The sequence below is a fragment of the Sminthopsis crassicaudata genome, chromosome 2 (assembly GCF_048593235.1).
Source record: "Sminthopsis crassicaudata isolate SCR6 chromosome 2, ASM4859323v1, whole genome shotgun sequence".
In the NCBI taxonomy this organism is placed as follows: Eukaryota; Metazoa; Chordata; class Mammalia; order Dasyuromorphia; family Dasyuridae; genus Sminthopsis; species Sminthopsis crassicaudata.
In genome coordinates this window covers 48816201-48835619 of record NC_133618.1, presented here as the reverse complement: position 1 = coordinate 48835619, position 19419 = coordinate 48816201, and the positions used below count along the sequence as shown (strand labels likewise).

The window sequence follows — 19419 nt, the reverse complement described above, 5'->3', positions numbered from 1 at the left end:
TAAATGTGATTTCCATCACAAGAAATAACAGGCAGATGTTTTTAGAAAAACCTGGGAAGACACATAAACTGATGCAAAGTGAAATGAGCAAAACCAGGAAAACACTGAGAACAGCAATACTGAAAGGATTATCAACACAATGATCCAAGACAATTCTAAAAGTCTCATAAGGAAAAATCCTCCACCTCCAGAGAGAGAACTGATGAACTCTGTCCAGATGTTTTTACTTCCTATATTTTTCTTTTCTTTTTTTTTTTTTTTGTGACATGGCTAATAAAGGAAATATGTATTCTATTATTTCACATGTATAAGCTAGGAGGAAAAAAATGGTAACTCAAAAAATTTAATGAATGTTAAATTTTTTTAAACATATAATTGGAAATTTATAAAAACGGATCAAAGAAGAAGATAGCTGAGGTAGTGAGGCAGGATAGTTTGAGAAGGTAGAGAGAAATTCTCAGCTCTTGTTTAACATTTATTTCCTTTGCCAAACAGAACGATTAATATAGCTCAATAAGGATCTTGTTCCAAATAGGAATAGGATGCCTAATTGTTTGTGCTGAGCTCAAAACACCAGGCACAGGTAAACGCTATCCTAAGATGATGAAAAAAAAGGGCAAATCTAATTACTAAGCATTGTGGAAAACTGAACACACACACACACGAATGCTTTCTCAAATATCCTAAGCTTTCAACTCAATAATTCCTATGACTTATTTCTCCATGTACCTGCATTATAAACATAAAAAGTTATACCATTCACATTATTTCTAAATGTAGTTCTTTATAAACTCGGAAATTCCTTTATTGGATAATAATCATATATTGTTCCATTATTCCCAAAGATCTCTAACCTTGGTTTTTGTCTTCTCCATGACTACCCCTCCTGTTCTAACTCCCCTACACTGGCTATATTCAACTCCCTTCCTGTCTCAACTCAACCTATTGGTGAAACAACTTAATCCTACACTCTTCTCTGCTTTCAGATTGCCCTGACCCCACTGGTTACCAAACCTCAACCTTGGATTACTCTTGACACTGCTTTCCTTACAAAAACGCTGACTTAGGTGTCATCTCACCTCAACTGATCCCTTACTGCAGCAAGGCCAACATTTTATTTCTCCCTAATTGAATCACTAGCCCACTCATTCTCCACAGTTTAGCAATTGTGCTAAGCATTCTCCTCTTCTAGGCTCCTTTTCCCTATTCTCTTAACTAAAAATACCTCAAACCAAAAATAAGGAAGGGGGAGGAAACATTTAATGAGATTTCTCCCTTCTCCATTTTTATCTAATATAAATTAAGATACTTCCCCCTCTATATTTCCTGTCTCACACATTGTCATTTTTTTCACTGCCAAGGCCAATCTTTTGACATGTACCCTTGATGCTATCTCCTTTAGCAGACTGAATGTAAGAATACAGGAATGTGAAGGGGGGGAAAAAATCTCTTTATCTGTTGACTCACGTCCTTCAACCTAAAAACACGTCCATGTCTACCCCACTCTTAAAACCACTCTCTGCAGTCAAATATTTTCCCTGATAGCTATATCATCAAAGTCATAGGAATATAAGCACCGAGAGTGCAAGGCACTGTGCTGAGTGTTGGGGATACAGAGAAATGAAAAAAAGTCTCTGTTCTGAAAGAGCTCACAGTTTACCATCACATGTAATCAGTTGTCCCTTACACATGGAATGGGTTAGGATAGCAGCACAATTGTGATCTGAAAAATCTATACAAAATATTTTAGCCCTCCAGAAAGAGAAGTATGAATTTTTCCTTTTATGAGAAGTTAACTATACCTTATTATAAAATTTGGGTTGATAGATTACATACTATCTATTTCTCAGTTTTTAAACTTTTTCTGTGTCATCTGCTGGCCTTCAAATGTGGTTTGCTGCTTCTGCAGAACTCCCCCCAAATTCTCATTTAATTTCTTATGCTAACCTATGATTAACTGAAACTGTGAAAAGAAAAATCACAATGTGGAGGGAATACCTATATATACAAATGATATATGCAAAATAAAATGAAAACAATCTCAGAGTGAATAAGATTAAGAAGGACTGGGAACAGCTTCTTGTAGAAAGTAGAACTTTATTGGAGTCTTGAAGGCTGGGGAAGCAAGAAGGTAACAAAAAGGGAGGAGAAAGGGCTAAACATGGCGGAAAGCCAGTGACCATGAATGACATCGAACTGTCTGTGTAAGGAATAGAAAAAAAGATGAATGTAAAGGAGTTGCAGAGTTATGTGGAAGGGAGTATGGTTTAAGAAGGAAAAAGGGTCAGATTATAAAGGACTTTAAAATCAGGATTTTATACTGTGTGTGTATGTTTGCACGCACCTTGCACGAATATGCGTAATAGTAGCACACCAGAGTGATAGCAGTGTCAAAGGAGAGAAGGACACATGTGAGAAGAGGGGAAGGTAAAATAACAAGATGTGGCAGGTGATGGGCTATAGGTGAGAGTGGAACTGAGGATACTACCTAGGTTGGGCCTGGGAAGATGGTGGTATCTGAAAAGTAAAAGGGAAGTGAAGAGAGCAGCTAGGGTCATTTTGGGAGAAGGAGAGAGAGATGGTAATCAGTTCAGTTCTGGACATGCTAAGTTCCAGACGTCAATGGGAGGTCAGGAGAGAGGTTAAAACTGGACAGGTAGGAAAATTAAACTGTACAGAGGGAGAAGGGACAAGATAGAGACTCAGAGGACAATCAACACTCAGGAGATAATAGCCACTAGAATTTTGACTCCACAATGAATAAGGATAGTACCTATGCCCCAGGTTGTTGTGAATCAAATGAAATATTTGTACAATACTTAGCCCACTGCCTAACACATACTAGGAGCTTAATAAATGCATGTTGTGTTGCTGAAAGGGGTGGGTAGCTCTAGAGGAGTGATGGGGAGACTGATGAGATCACTGAGACATGGAGGCTATTGACAATTGAATTAATTAATGTAGGTTCTAATCCTCTCTCTCTACATTCCTTCATGGCTTACCTTCTTGGAAAGCCATGTACATTCAGAAGCATCTTCCCTTCTCTTCTTACTACAATGGAAACCTTTTACCACCTAGCTTCTGACCTCATCATCCAAAGGAAACTTTTATCTCCAAAGTTACCAGTAATCTCTTATCTGACAAATCTCATGGTATTTGCACAATCCTCATCCTTAATATCTCTGCAATATCTGACAACATTCACTGCCTTCCCCTGGTTCTCTGCACTAGCTGCTTTTCCAGGTTTCTTTGCAGATTTTTCATTCGTGGCATAATCACTGTCAGTATTCATATCATTGCCCTAGGGCCCCTCCAACTTTATATTATTTCATTTCGTTATCTTAAGTCTGAGGTGTTCAATTATATTTGTATAAATAATCACTATATCTCGCTGTTTGACCCTAATCTCTCTGCTGGGCTCCAGTTCCACCCCAACGCCTGCTGGACATCTCGATCTGTATAATACAGACACATCTGAAATTCACTATGTTCAAAACAGAAATCCTCTTTGTCACTATTATCAAGCAGAATGCTTCCAGGCACCAAGGATCCCAATTTTGGTGTCATCTCTGGCTATTCAGGTTCACCCCACATTTCCAAATTGGGTCATTTTGAGCATTACTTTTTTTTTTCTTTATTTATATCCCCTTCAACTCAACCTCGAAATATCCCACTTTAATGCTACCTACCCAGCACTATTCCATCCCAGGTACTGTGCTTTGCTTTGTTCTTCTTGTTAGAGACCCTTCTGTAGCATAATATATATAAGTCCTAGCCTTTGAGTTAAGAGACCCAAGTTCAAATCCAGCCTCATTCATCCACTAGCTGTGTAACTTTTACCAAGTCATTTAGCCTCTGTGTGCCTTTGTTTCCTCATCTGAAAGGGGAATAATAGCATCTATCTACCATGGAAGTGCTTAGCACAGCATCTGGAACATATATGAGTTTGTGTAACAAACCCATCCTTCCTTCTCTCCACTCACATACACAACTCCAGTTGCAGTTGTTATCAATTTGCACTTGGACTATTGCATTATTTTCTAATGACTTGGTTTACCTGACTTGAATCTGTCCCAACTCCAAGCCACCATCCACTTGACTGCCAAAGTGGTTTTTACCTAAAGCACAGCTCCCTAGCATCAAAGTCTTGTGAGGACTGGGTTCAAAGGTTAAAGCCCAGAATGCAGTGATTTGCTAAAACAGTAGAAAGGCAGGAGCAAAAGACAATGGGATGCTGCCTACTACAGATACTACAGATGCACTTATCATGCATAAGAGAGCCTGTAAACCTTGATGCCAATTCTGTTCTCTACTATGAAGAAAGATTTTTTTTTTTAAACAGAGAACAGAACAAATGCTGGAAAGGAAACTGAAACTCATGACACATTTAAGTGCTTGCCTACCTACTATGTGCTGAATATTTAGTGCTTTACAAATTCCAAGTTACTGGGTCATGACAGATGCTTAGTGGGAAACTAAAAGATGAAATTGTAAGAATGGCAGTTCCTGGTACTCTTATGGGGGAGGGAGAATGGAGACTTGCAAACATATCATTTGGGCCAATTTAAAAACACTGTAACAAACAAACAAAAAAAACTACTGGCATAATTTTAGAACAGATAAGATTAAAGGAACTGTTTGTGAGAGAGAAGAAATGTTCATTATTGAGTTAATCTTATTTTCTTTCTGAAAAACGTTACTAGAGGCAGGTAAATGCTATAGACCTATAGTACCTGGATTTAAATGTTCAAATGATGAATTTCAGCAAGGAATCTGGCAGTGTCAGAATTTTGTGACAGTACAGACTTAGAACTGGATAAATGTCTGGCCCTAAAGAGTGTGGGGTATTTAAAGTAAAATATTCATGACAGCCTGAAGGAAAATCTCTAGTGACACATGGTTTTTGGCGTTGGTCCAGATAATTAATTTTTGTTTTTTGGTTTAGTGAACTAGATAAAAAAGGAGAGAAAATATTAATTGTATAGATGACCAAAATATGAGGATGGTGTATTAGTTGTCAGAACCAAAAAAAAACCCAAACAAACAAGCTAAGCAGAGAACTAAGATGATATTAAGATTAATTTTATTCCTATTAGATATCAAGTCATGTGTTTCAATTTTTAAAAACAAGTATATAAAGCACAAAATGAGGATATGACCAGAGAGCAGTTCACCAAAAAAAACAAAAAACGAACTTGATGGTTCATTTGAAAAAAAATTTATACTGCGTGGCCAAGTCATACCTGCAATGTGGTATCAAGTTCTGGAAGCTGTTGTTTTTTTTTTAGGAAAAATGACAGGATGGTACATGTACTCAAAAATATGACCAAAAACATGATGGGGAACATCTGAGACAGGATTAGCTAATATGACTAGAAATGTGGAATCAAGAGAAAGGACATCCATTAGGACTTCCCCCAGCCCAGAAAACTCTGGACACTGAAGGATAATTAACATACATTTGTTGTAAGTTTTGGGGATTATGATCTTCAACCTCACACACATGTGGAGTATTAACTCTACATTAGATGAATGTGGACATTCATTCTAAATGACAGACAGAACTAGGACACAAAGTTCTTTGTGGAGGCAAAATTTGGTTCAAAAAATACAAAATCTTATAGCAATTCAAGCTCTCCAGAAATAGGATGGGGTGGTTGAAGAGATATCAAGTTCCTTGTCCCTGCAGTCTTTAAGCAGAAATAATATAAAAGGATCCTTGTTTTAGCTCTGTATTATACCAGATGGGTCTAGAAGGCCCTTCTTGTTCTGAGATTCCATGATCTGATAAGGAAGAATAATACTAAAACTGGCAACTAAAATTTTACCATTAAGAAGAATGTTGTACATTCTCAAAAAGATGGTACGTCCTGTCAATATTCAGGGAAGTATGTCTCTTTCCATAGAGGAGGAATCTGTGAGGATTCTCAACCTGCCTCTCAAGGTGCTTGAGAAAGTAGAGCACAATAAACTGACCTTTGTCACCAACAGTATGCTTTATAAGCACCAGTTGGAAGGAGAAATTTGGCAAAAATCATAAAGATAAAATAAGTAGACTACTGGGGCCTAATTACCAATGAAAAAAAATTTAGGGGCTAACACAGATGATAACTGATTTTTTCTCACTCTTTTCCAATTTTCACTGTGGCTGACAGCACATTAGAGTACACACTCCAAAAAACTGTATTTAAGGCTTGGGAAACCTGACATGAATTCCCTTCTCACCCCCTGAAAATATATTATAACATAGGCAGATTTTTCAAAAAGTGATTCTATATATTTAGTAAATACTAAGAACTAATCTTTAATGGCTCTTTTTTAACAATGTGGTAATTCAAGACAATTCCAATACACTTAGGATGGAAGTACCATTCACATACAGAGGGAAACTGTGGAGATTGAATGTGGATCAAAGCATAGTATTTTCATCTGGCTGTTGTTGCTCTTTGCTTGTTTTTTCCCCCTTTTGTTCTGATTTGTCATGCATGCTGAGCAAAAAATAATAAATCAGAAATATGTTTAGAAGAATTGTACTCATTTAATCTATATATCTCACAGTGTTTATTGACTATAGGAGAGAGGAAAGAGAAAAAAAATCTGTAAACATAAGGTTTTGTAAAGGTGAAATAGTAAAGATTATTTTTGGAAAAACAAAATACCATTAAAAATATTTTTTTTCCTTTTTTTTGGAGGTTGGGGTTAAGTGACTTGCCCAGGGTCACATAGCTAGGAAGTGTAAAGTGTCTGAGACCAGATTTGAACTTGGGTCCTCCTGAATTCAAGGCTGGTGCTCTATCCACTGTGCCACCTAGCTGCCCCTAAAAATATTTTTCTAAAGAAAGTTTTTAATGGTTCTGTTTTCAACTCAAATCTCCCAGTCCCAGGTCAGTGAGCAATGCCTTCTGCTGAGCACTTTTAAGACTTGGACAGCACTCTGCAATATGACATTTCGCTGAATCTTCCTAGTAGACAGGGAAATGAATGTTGCAGGTGTGTTATTATGCCAATTCTCTACAGTGTCCCATAGAACCATCTTTTTTTTTTTTTTTCTTTTAAAACAATAGCCTACTGAGCTAGGTAGCACAGTAGATAGAGCACCAGCCCTGAAGTCAGGAAGAGTTCAAATTTGGTCTCAGATATTTAATACTTTCTCGCTATATGACCCTGGGCAAGTCACTTAACCTCATTTGCCTCAACAAAAACATAAAATAAAATGAAATAAAATAATAGTTTTCCATTCTGAAAATATATGCAAAGATAATTTTCAACATTTACCTCACAAAATCTTAAGTAGAACCATCTTTAGAGCCAAATTCTCCTCAACTTTTGTTGAGATTTGCCAAGGACTTTCGAGTACTAAGGAACTGAGGAGTAGTGTTGCCAGAAATGAACCATAAGTTTATGCTTCATCATTCAGTAACCTTTTCTTCTTTGAGATCCAGACAATCCTTATCATCCACTCACCCAATCAAAATCCTGGTATTTGTTGTCTACAATGTCCTCAATGAATTTGGCACATGGCTCACAATACTTTTTCTCCTTGTTAAGGGACTTCAACATACCTCACACACTCTTAACTACTCGGTTCCTCCATCTAAATACTCAGCTCCCACAATCTACTGCTAAAGATGTTCATATCCTTCAATCCTGCCACTGCTGGCATGTACCACACACTTCCATATTCGAGACTTTGAACTTTGAAATTTCCTTTTCTGACCCTAATCTATTCTTCCCACCTTTCCTTCTTCCTTTCCATAGCAAACCCTATTCTTCATCTACACTATGACGTCTAATCCCTCAACCCCTCTGTTCTCTCCCAGGTCACCCAGCAGTAGATCATCTCTCTTCTTCCCCCCATCCTCTCCTCTAGTTGGGCTCTACCTTCTTCTCTTGAATCCCTGGCCTCATTATACTGCCACAGCCTTGGATCATACTCCCACCATTGCTAACTTTGCCTCCATACATGTGCTACTGAATGAAGGCAGAAAAAAACCCATGCAATCATTCTGACTAGGTCCCACTACAAATTTATGTTACAAAATCTCAATGAGGCCCTTGATACAGCTGGGCAAGTCTTCTATATGTCCCTTGCCAACAAACCATCCCACTCTCCATAGAGCCTCTTCCAACCTTTTTCATCCATCCTTAAATCTCCTATAGCTTCCCCACTTCCTAACCTCTCAGCTGAGAATCTTGCATCATATTTGACAGATAATAATAACCCTAATAGTACTTTGTGCCACAACCTTCACCCTTATCTCACATAATGAAGTGGCCCTTCTCTGGCCTCAGACACTTCTTAGCTGTGTGACCCCTGGTCAAGTCACTTTTTACCTCAGTTTCCTCATCTGAAAAATGAGCTGGAGAAGGAAATGGCAAACCACTCCAGTATTTTTGCTAAAAAAACCTCGAGAGGGGTCAAAAAGAGTTGGACCTATCAATAGTTCTTTCTACTGGCTCCTATTGCTTACAGTTACATCCATGTTGCTTCTTTTCTCAAAAAATCTTCACTGTATTCTCCCTTTATCACTCCCTTTGTGGTAAAAAAAAAAAAAAAAAAAAAAAAAACTCTAGAGAAGGCCATTTACACTAGATGCCTTCACTTCCTTCTCTGCCTAGTCCCTGGATCTCCTAAATGCCAAAGGCAAAGGCAAAGGCCTTTCTTGTCTCAATCCTTAACTGTCTGGAACTCTTTGATACTTGTAGCTTTGGACTTTGGAGATCATCCCCTCTTTTCCTTGACTCACTCTTTCGCTTTTCTGGATCTCCTTCTCATTGTCATGCCCTCTAGCTAGAAGTATCCCATTACTTCTTGGACTATCTTTTCACCTGATAACCTCATCAGCTTCCACTATATGTGGATGAGTCTCAAATCCAGCCTTAACCTCTCATCTCCAAATGCTTTCCCATATATCTTTAACAAAACATGTTAAAAACTAAACATTATGTCTTTCTCTCTATCCCTCCCTAATTCCCCAGAACTGTAAGGTGACATTAGGATAAACAAAGCTTCCTGATTACTCCTCATTCATTTCTCATGCAGCATTCCCAACCTAGTGCTCAGGCCTGTCAATGTCATCTCCTGTCTGCCCTCATTCATCCCCTCACGCCTCCACAACTTGCCAGGGCTTCTCCCTGCCTCAAAATCTCTCCTCACTCTAGTCCATTCTCCCTACTCTGCCACCAAAGCGATTTCCCTAAAGTGCAGGATCATTTTCCCCATTCAGTAAAGCTCCAGTGGCTCCCTATGGCCTCTAGGATCAAGGACAATGCTCCTATCCCTGCCTACCACACCTTTCCAGTGCTGTTTCTCTTTACTCCCCCCATCACATCCTCTTTGATCTTGGACTCCTGGCTGTTCCCAAACAAGATCCTTCATCTCTTAGCATTTTCTCTAGTTGACACTATGTCTGGAAAGCTCTCTTCCTCCTCTTTGACTACTCTCTTCTCTGGCTCCCTTCAAGTCCCAACTAAAATTACATCTTCTACAAGAAGCCTCCTCCAACCATTCTCAATTCTCTCTACATAAGCTTGTTCATATGTTCAAAACTGGAGTTTACAGTCTTTACTGCTTTTCTTTTTATCCCTAGTGCTTAGGCACTAAATAAAAGCTTATTGACTGACTGATAGAAGTCATTAATTATGGAAACCTAGAACTTTAAGATTCATACACCTCAGGAAGAATATCCTGAAAATAAGTCTGACTTTTTTTTCTGACTTGAAAACAAGTCAGAAAAGGTGGGTATGCATTTAGATTGTTAATGACTTAACAAGTAAACAAGTTGCTTAGTAACAAAAGCTTGGGAATAGATCAGGCTTCAACTTCCCTGAGCAACACTAGAACCAGATAAAAATGTAATGCTAAACAAAATAAATAAAAATGCTATATGGATATAGGTAATGTTAATTTGTGGTTTTCTGAGTCAGTATGCAACCCAACAGAAACCTGTTTTTATTAGGGTCTGATGCACTTAACTCTGGGGTCCCTTGGAGTTTTGAAATCCCATGACAGCAAGCAGAATGGTAGAAAGGGAGAAAAGAGGTTATGATGCTTATAGTGTGATTTTTCTAGGATATGTAGATTATAACCCTACTTCCAAGGTAATTTAGAAATATTTATTGCTAGAGAGACAAAAACCCAGGAAATCTTTGCTGATTAAGGAGAAAGTCCCAAGTCCAGTGATCCTAAAACTAATAGACATAAGTTGTTAACTCTTCTGTCACCTTTAATGTAAACTATAAATGCAACTCACTGGTGCTTACTTAGAATGGGCAGGGAAGACTTTTCAGGTTTCCTGGTTTACTCAAAATTGTCACCATGGTGAATAAGATTAAAAATTATTTATCAAATACACACACTCATCGTACCAAATATAATCTTTCTTTGATGAAACAAAACCCCTCAGGATCTGAGTACATTATAGGATCATCAATGTAAATATTTAAGTCATGTTATACAAACAGTAAATAAGAGCCTTGACTAAATCTGGACTGGTTTTCTGGCTTGGAAAAATTCCCTATTCCAATCATTTCTCTCATAAGCATAATGTGCCAAAAAGAGAAAAGGGGAATTCTAAGAGGCACATCCAAACAAAATAGATTTAGAAGGACTCCTCTTGATTTTCCTTGATTAAAATCAAGGGGAATCCTTCTAATCTCCAAATATACATTAGAGGAAGGGGCAGAGAAGCAGACTTAAACAATGGGAGAACATCTGCATCTTTTAGAAATACATTCAGGAGGCAAATATCTCACTCTAGTAGGATCACCAAGTGACTATCCATCTTACAGGTCAGGCAACTCCAGTGTCTGGATGGCTCTCTTACCTTCTAATTTTCAAGAGTCAATAGCCCCATGTACTATAGGTAGAGAATATTAGTTAGGACTTGTATGTCAAAGACTAATTGTGGGATCCCAGGCCAGTCATTTATCCTTTTTTTCTTAGCTGCAATTTCTCACTAGTAAAATGGGGATAGCAATAGCACCTTCCCCACAGGGTTGTTAAGATCAAATGAGATAATACAGCTAAATATTTTGTAAACCTTAGTGTTCAAAAAAAAAAAAAAAGTTAAATAATTATTATTAATACTTCTCCGGAGAATGCAACTTACCACTGGAATGTGAAGCTTGCTGAGAGGCTTGCCATCTAACAGGTAAGAACCCGTGTAAGTGACATATTCAGCATAACACTGGGGGGCCTGAGGAGTGATGTAGCAGAGAATTTTCCGCTTTTCCTCAATCTTTTTCCTGATCTGAAGGTATTCAAAATAAGGATTTGACCTATCACTATGATAAGGTTCAATGTCATCCAGTTTTATAGCATCTACGATGGCTGCCAATGTCTGCTGTATCATCTCCCTTGTTTGCTGGGTAGATGTATTAATTTGCTGCTGCAGCTGTTGGTTGGAGCGTTGGAAACGACGTTTCCGGGGGTGTTGGGCTTGAGAATCTTCTTCTTCTGTGACTCGCCCCTTTGCTCTTGTGGAAGGAGTCGAAACTGGTGGAAATTCTTTTTCCGAGGGGGAGGTATTTTGTTTATTTTGATTAGCTAGCATTTGAGCACGGTTCCTTGTGATTCGTTGAGGAATTTCTTCAACTTTGGGTGGTTTTGGAATTTCAGGTACTGCTTTAGGTACAGAGTCGGCAGCTTCTGACTGCGTGTTGCCTTGGGGCGGTTCCACCTGGGAAGAACCTGTCTGATTGACAGTGCTTCCTATGACTTCCTCTTGAGTGCTGGTACCATCGACACCAGCCTGGGCCAAATTCTTCTCAGCACAGCTCTCCAAGCCACAGTTTGTTACAAAGGAGTCTTCAGGATTTGTTTCTCTTTCCTGGTCACCTGTCTGAGGAGGAAGTTCAGCCGAGGCTGCTGGCGGAAAAGAATGGGCTTCTAACTGTTCAGACATCTTCTCCTCAGGCACACTCCCCGTTTCTGTGGCAGCCTCCACACACAGAGCTTCTGGCTTCGGTTCCTCTGGTTCTGGCCCCGGCACCCCAGGCAGGAGGGCAGCTGCCTGACTAGTGGGTAGCTCCTCTTGCTCCTCTGCAGCCAATAAAGAAAGGTTCCCACTGAAGACTCCCGGATCTCCAGGATTTGTACTTTCTGAGGCAACCACAGTACTGTCTCCCATAGGTTCTGCTTCAGTCATTTCAGCATCTGCGACATCTTTATTTTGCAGTGGAAGTTCTGGTAAAGAAAAGGGACCCAGATCTAAGTCATCTTCTGCGTTGGTAAAAGGATCAGGCCATGCCACTGGTTCTTCTTGATTTATGACAGAAATGTTATTTTCCAAAAAGTTGTTTTCCAAGGAGCCCAGAGTTTCAACCTGAGTTACGGTTGGTATGCATGTGGATTCTTGAACGATTTCAGGAGTTTCTTCTGGTAGAGGCTTACAGTTAGTAAAGAATGAGTCTAATCTAGAAGGGGGCATGTAAGAAGTCTGTTCCTCTGATGTTGTTATTTCTCCTGGAATTGCTTCTTCAGCAACTTCCTTTACATCATTAAGGGCTGGTTCAGACACAGACAAGGGGTATGAAATAGGAGAAACTGGGTAAGGAGAATCAGAAGGTATAAATGGTACAGGAGCTGGATGTATGGGATCTGTAGAACAGAAAGGTTTGGGAGACTCTGGAAATCTCTGTGGGGACTTAATCAGAAGTTCAGATCCAACAGTCCAATTAACAGGGGTTTCAGAGGAAGTTCCAATTAAACTCTGAGTAATAGGTTGCTCTGAGTTTCTGGGAGGGTTTGCCCAATCTGCATTATCCTCTTCTGATATAACAGCATTAAAGGGGCCCTCTTCAATTGGCTGTAGATAGCTAGGCTCTGGTGGAATAATAGCAGCGGTTGCTTGTTGGTCTTCTGTGGCATCCAATGGGATGCCCAAATCAGGGGGAAGAGCACTTTCTATAGATGGAGCTAATAACTCATCTCTATGAGAAGGAGAGGATTTTGCTTGCAAACCAGAGAAAACACTTTCAGGAGATGGGGCAACATTTCCAATAGCCCCTGGCGTACAATGTAATGTTTCAACTTTAGGTGAAGGAATCCCATAATCTGGAGAATAGTATCCAGGAGACAAACATGGAAACTTTTCTGCAGGAACAGATGGTAAAGGAACCTTTTCTTCCATTAAATGCTGCACAGGTGAATCATAATTTGATGTAGCAGGTACACTTTGCTGTCTGAAAAACTTATCCCCAACAGTGAATTCCTCTTCAGGAGTTCTCCTGATATCAACAGAGATTGAACGATAAAGGTTTGTAGGGAGAGTCCTTGTGGGAGTTTGATTTGGGTTTTCTGGAAGCCCACCAGAAGTATTCGTGTATCTATCAAAAAAGGATGGTGAGCATGCATTCATGGACATGGTAGAGACAGGAATAGAATGCTGGGAATCAGCACAGTCAAACATCAAATCAGTGTAATCTTCATTGCTGCATGAAGGCGTTCTAGGAGTCTGCATCACTTCCTCATAACTAGGGCAAGAAACCACTGAAGCTGGAGCAGGAACCCCAGTGGGGCGGCTCTGGTCTGGTCGGGGGGAGGCAGGGAGGATTTCTTTCATGTGAGGACCAGTCAGCCAGTCTTTAGAGTCAGTGCCCACCACGGGGTGGGGTTTGCTTTCTGTTGACGGCCCAGGAGTTAGCGGTCCGAGCTCCTTCGTCTTTTTCTCTTTAAGCTGAGAGTCCGGTGCAGGTGGTTTTTTAGAAGGCAGATCGAGGCTTCTCTTCCTTACCTCTTCAGAGGACTTCACTTTATCCTTCAGTTTAGGGTCCCCAGACCTGTGTCTCATCTTTTCCATCTGCTTCATTCGTTCCTTGTGTCTCTTGTGACGCTCTTCTATCTCCAGGTCTTTTTGGCACAGCATTCTCTCAAAACTTGTCATCATCAGGTCACCATCTCCTAGAAGTTTTTCTCTGGGCCTGGTGTCCTTCTTTGCTGTGTCTTTGGATGGTGGAATTTTGTCATTTCCATTACTGATCTTTAATGAGTCAGACTTTTCCTTCTCTTTTAATCTGCTTTCACTGAGTTTGATACTTTCATCCTTTGATTTATCTTTAAAAGCATTCACTTGAGAATTGTCTTTCTCTTTATTCACAGACTTCTGTTCATCCTTGTGATGCTTAAAAAATCCATCTGTGTGTTTTTCTCTGTGTTTCTCTTTTTCATCTTTCCATTTTTCTCGATGCTTATCTCTTTTCTTCTTGTCTTTAGTTGTACTGATGGAATTTGAAGTGTAAATTTTTTCCTTTTCTGACTTCTTGGAAAGTTCCCTCTCAGAATCGTTTTTGTCTTTCTTTTCAGTTGAGAAAAATTCAATAGTTTTGTCTAATTCATCTTCTACATCAGCTTTCATGTTATATGACATGCCAAAAGCATCACCATCCAAGGAGAAGTCTTTTTCAAACTGTGCTGATTCTTTTCTATTGTCCTTAAAATCATCACTTTTTTCTTTTTTCTCAGACTTATCTTTCTTGGCTTTTTCCCTTTCGTGACTTTTCTTTGATGAAGATGAGGAATGCCTATGTCGCTCCTTTTCTTTCAATTTGTCTTGTAGGGAAGGAAAGGATATAGCATCCTTGAATTTGTCCTCAGCAGGTTCTGTGAATGATGATTCAAGGAGACTATTCATGCCCGGATCCTGTCCTCGATCTGTGAAGCTATCAGATGAGAGCTCACTTATCTTATCATTGGAGTCATCTCTATATTCATTGAGAGCTTCTTCCTCCAACTTCTCCAACAAGCTTTTTTCCATATCACCCCCCTTTGAAGATTTTCTCTCTTTGGAATGTTCTTTATCTGACTTTTCTTTATGTTTGTTTTTAACCTTGTCATCAGTGGAGTGTTTCCTTTCCACCTTTTCAGGAATTTTTTGTTTACTTTTCTTTTCTTGAATAGAGTCAATAGAAGTTCTATCTTTCCTATCCTTATATTTTTCAATAGAATCTTTGTCTTTCTTCTCTTTGTGTTTTTCAAAGTTTTTTTCTTTTTTATCTTTTCCTCCTTCTATTAATCCCTTTTCCTTTTTCTTCTCCTTGGATTCTTTGTCTTTCTGCTTATCTCCAGAGTGCTGCTTATCGGAAGAATATTTCCGATGTTTCTCAGAGGTGTAAGGTTCTTTATCCTCATCTTTTTCTTGTACATTCTCTACTCTTGGCACTTCACTGCCAATAGTATCGCCGATTTTGAATCCACTTGTATTATACTCCTCTTTCTCGTCTTCACTTTCATCTGTGAAAATATCTGCAATGTACCAGCTTTTGTCTTTAGTCTTTTTTTCATCTCTTTTTTCAGCAAAGTCCTCTGAGATAGATCCTGAGAAATTTTTGTCTTTCTTTTCTTTCATTTGATCAAGGGAAGACTTCCTTTCTTTGTCTTTGTTGTGCAAATCCTTATATTTTTCCTTTGTCTCTTTTTTCTCTTTAAAACATTTATCCAATTCTTTGTCTTTCTGATTTTTTTCCAGGATGGATTTTTCATTTTTTTCTTTGTCTGTTTCTTTAGATTTTTCTTTATATTTCTCTGATTTCAACTTCTCTTTTTTGTCCTTGTCACCAATATCTTTTTTATCCTTTTCTTTCCCTGAATGATGTCTTTCCCAAGTTTCTAAATTTTTTCCAAATTCTGAATCTAATTTGTCCTTAAAAAAATTCTCACAACCATATTCTTTAAGTTCATCTCTATAGGTTTCCTCTTGTTTAAGCTTGGCATCTTTCCTGTCTTTAGAACTATCAAATGAGTCTTTTCTCTCTTTGCAGCTATCACCCATATCTTTTTCTTTCCGATCTTTGATGCCATCTGCAGACTCTTTCCTCCTTTTCTCCTTTTCTGACAAGTAACTGGGAATACTTTTGTGTTTCTCAGATGGGTCTTTCTTTTTTTCAGAGGTTTTGTCCAAATAGTCTCTATCTTTCTTTTTAAAGAAAGAATCTTTTTCATTACGTTTTTCATTATATTCTCTCTTTTCTTTATTTTTGTTATCCCTCTTCTTTTCCTTTGTTTCCTCCTTCACTGTCTCCAAGATTAGCTTTGCTACTGAGTCATTTTTTATCTCCCTATAGTCTGTCACTGGAGAATCCCAACTATCTTCCCCTTTGAAATCAAATGATGAATCAGATAAATCAGAAAACCACCTCTCTTGTTGATCATCAGAAAGGCTGAATTTGGTATCTTCATTCTCTAAAAACTGACTTTTATTACAAAATTCATCAAAACCAGATTCTTCCCTATAAACTTTTTCTTTTTTAAATTTTTCTTTATCTTCTTTAAAAGTCTTTTCTTTCTCAGATTTGGACATTTTCTCCTCCTTCAAGTCATTTTTCTTCTCTGACTTTGATTGTTTGTCTTTTGATTTTTTCTTTCTTTCTTCCTTGTGAATTCTAAGTTTTTCCTCTTTTGGAGACTTTTCCTTTAATGATTTCTCCTTTTCAGTTTTACTTGATCGGTCTTTCTCCTCTCTGAAAGCTTTACTGAGTTCTTTGTTCCCCTCTTTGACTCTTTTTAGTGACTTTTCTTCTTTGGAAACTTTTATGATCTCATCTTTAAACAACCATTCCTTTTCCTCAGATTTAGTTTTGATTATTTTCTCTTCTTTCTTGAAATGTTCTCTATCATGCTTTAATACTTTTAATTTACTTTCAATTGGATTTTCACTATCAACAAGTAAGGCCTTATCTGACTTTTGCTTAGAGTCCTCATAATCATAAGGAAAGCTTTTCATTTTAATATCTTGATTGTTTGAACACTGTCCTTTATCTTTGTTTTTGTGTTTATGTTTTGTTTTATGCTTTTTAACAACTTTGCCCTCTTTATCTAGTTTTGGAATTGCTCCATCCACATTGGAATGGAATGAATTCTTCTTTTCAGATACGGTATTGTGAGGAGTATTTTTCTTTTTGTGTTCCTGTTTCTTTCTAACTGGTTTTAATGATGCCAAGCTGGAGTCTTCAGATGTATAATCAGACTCACTTGTCAGTCTTGTCCTTGTAGAGTCTGATAAGGAACTGACATCTGACCAAGCTGGAGAAGAAATGGTTTTCCAATTATCCGTTCTCCAGTGCTTGGAGTGCTGTTCTGCGAGATTCGAGTTATGTTTCTGTGATGCTAAACTTCCATGAGAAGAAGTAGATGAGGCAGAAAGTGAGCTGAAAAGTGAGGGCTCCTTTAGCACAATAGTGGAGTCCTTGATACAATTAGAGCTTTCAACAGAGTCTCTATCATCCTCATCACTCTCCAAATTCTCACTCTCTGACTCTGAAGAGCAAAACTTGTCATTTTTTTTGCCAAATCGAACTTCCTTGCCTTTTGTCTCTTTCTTCCGTTTCTTTTTAACTTTATTTTTCTCTTTCTGTTGTTTGATGTTAGACGACTCTCGTGTCTTGTTACTGGGCAATACAGAATGAGCTGAAAGTCTTAGCTTCTCTCCAGTGCCCACAGTGACATTTGCATCCTCTTCATCTGAGGTGTCTGAAAGGATGCGATGGGCAGCTTTCTTTGGTGCAATTGTGTTATTTTTAGTATATGTTTTAACTTCCATTTTGGGAATAGATATAAAACTATTTGATTTAGTTTCTTTTCTGTAATCCTTTTTCAATAAATGCTTATCATCAACTGGAGGAACTCTGTCTTGTTCATCATCCTCATCAAATTCATATTCATCCTTCACAGGAGTAATTGTTTTTGGTGGCTCTTGATTCTTGGCCTTATGCTTCAGGCCTTTTTCAAATTCAGAGTCCGTGTTATTGCCATCAACTGAACTAGAAGGTGCAAAGGATGGGGCATCTTCTTCTTCTGAACTCTCTGTTAGAAATAAAGAAGAGAAAAGAAAAGCATGGAATGGAGGGGTCCGAAATAGAAACATTCATTTCCTTAACAAAAAGAAGGGGAAACACACCTATTTGAAACAAGTATATTAATGTAACAAATAAAGAAAAACAAGAAGTGTCCTTCCTCTTTTCCCTCCTGCCAGGTAACCTATGCACATTTCAGAAGAGGTAATGATCCTGATTCAGTAGAGCTCACAACTACTGCCACCATCTTCTTAAATTTAACACTGGTAAACAGGAAACAACTATTGGAGACAGTTATAGTCCATTGTAGGTGAGGCCTGCAGATGCAGTAGGAATGAGTTCTTAAGATTTGATAGCCCAAAAGTTTTATAAACTCCAGTTCTTAAGATTACTTTAGAAGTCCTAACAGTTTTCTAATCATAATGACAGTAAGTAGCTATAATCACTGTGTAACATGTGATAAAATGATATGTGATAATGTGATAAAATACAAAAAAGCTATCTTCTTACCTGTTGAGCTCTCTTCACTGGAGGTATAGGTACCCTTCCCCAGTAGGAGGTTCACCATTGTTGGAGAATTGGCTACTTTCAAAGGTGTCTCTCCCTTCCTGTTACTCTGATGAGGATTCCCTCCATATCGCAATAGTAATTTCACCACCTAACAAAACAATAATCCCATTAGAAAATCGTTTCTGCAAGTGTAATTCATTTTGTCATATTGATATAGAGCTGTAAGTAGAGGATATACTGAAATTTTTCTCATTAGGGAAGCTCTTAAGACACAGAAGAGTGAGGAGACACCAGTATGATGATGGTAATGAGAATACAAGAAAGTATTCATGTTTAGAAAGGAAAAAAAAAAAAAAAAGGGGGGGGGTCACTTATAAAAGCAATTTGAAGGATAGCTGTCAAAAAAGAACCATAGTAGAGCCTGCAAAATCTAGGAAATGAGGTTACTCACCTTGTAGTGACCATTATTGGCTGCATCGTGCAATGGGGTGTCATCATCCAACCCCTTTGTATTGACTTCAGCACCTGCAGCAAGCAACTGCTTTGCAACATCATAATAACCTCGGTTACATGCCTCGTGCAATGCTGTCCAGCCTGAAAATGGACGTGTGATATTTAATATTGGTGGAAGGACAGGTGAAAAACATATCGAGAGGGGCTCTTTTGGATTTCTGTGTCCCAAAGACTTCAATTCTTCTTAACTTTAATAAAAAAATTCTAAAATTCCATCTCAGAGACAGTGTTCTATTTATTACTATTATTGGACAATCTCAGAACAATGTGGGAAGAAATCTGAATTGACTGAATCAATTTTCCAAACAATCTGAATAGGCTCAATAATCTTTGTCAGTGGTGTTGAGGAAACTCTTTTTGATTCCACAGAGAAAAGAGCCAGATTAAATTCAGAAGCCCCAAAACCCACACCTTCAAAAACGATAAACAAATTTAACACTTTGAAAATTCCAATCTCAGATATATTTCAGGAACTACAGAAAAGGGAATACAATTTTATTTAGAAATACATTCACTTCCTTTACATTTTCCATGAAACACTGATTGTGATGATTCCCAGAAAAATGAAATTACATTTTATATATATATATATGAAATAGCAACTCT

At 38.2% G+C, this 19419-nt stretch overlaps 1 protein-coding gene across 3 annotated transcripts in view; it reads right to left on the bottom strand.

The window, feature by feature from the left end:
* ANKRD11 (ankyrin repeat domain containing 11) overlaps window positions 1-19419 on the bottom strand; it is a 320143-nt gene that overhangs the window by 7028 nt on the left and 293696 nt on the right. For all 3 annotated transcript variants that reach the window (XM_074286178.1, XM_074286176.1, XM_074286177.1), the window contains 3 exons: window positions 18752-18894; window positions 18301-18448; window positions 11112-17800 (listed from right to left, as the gene is read on the bottom strand). In XM_074286178.1, the coding sequence (XP_074142279.1) occupies window positions 11112-17800; window positions 18301-18448; window positions 18752-18894 (6980 nt within the window). The remainder of the gene's footprint in view (window positions 1-11111; window positions 17801-18300; window positions 18449-18751; window positions 18895-19419) is intronic.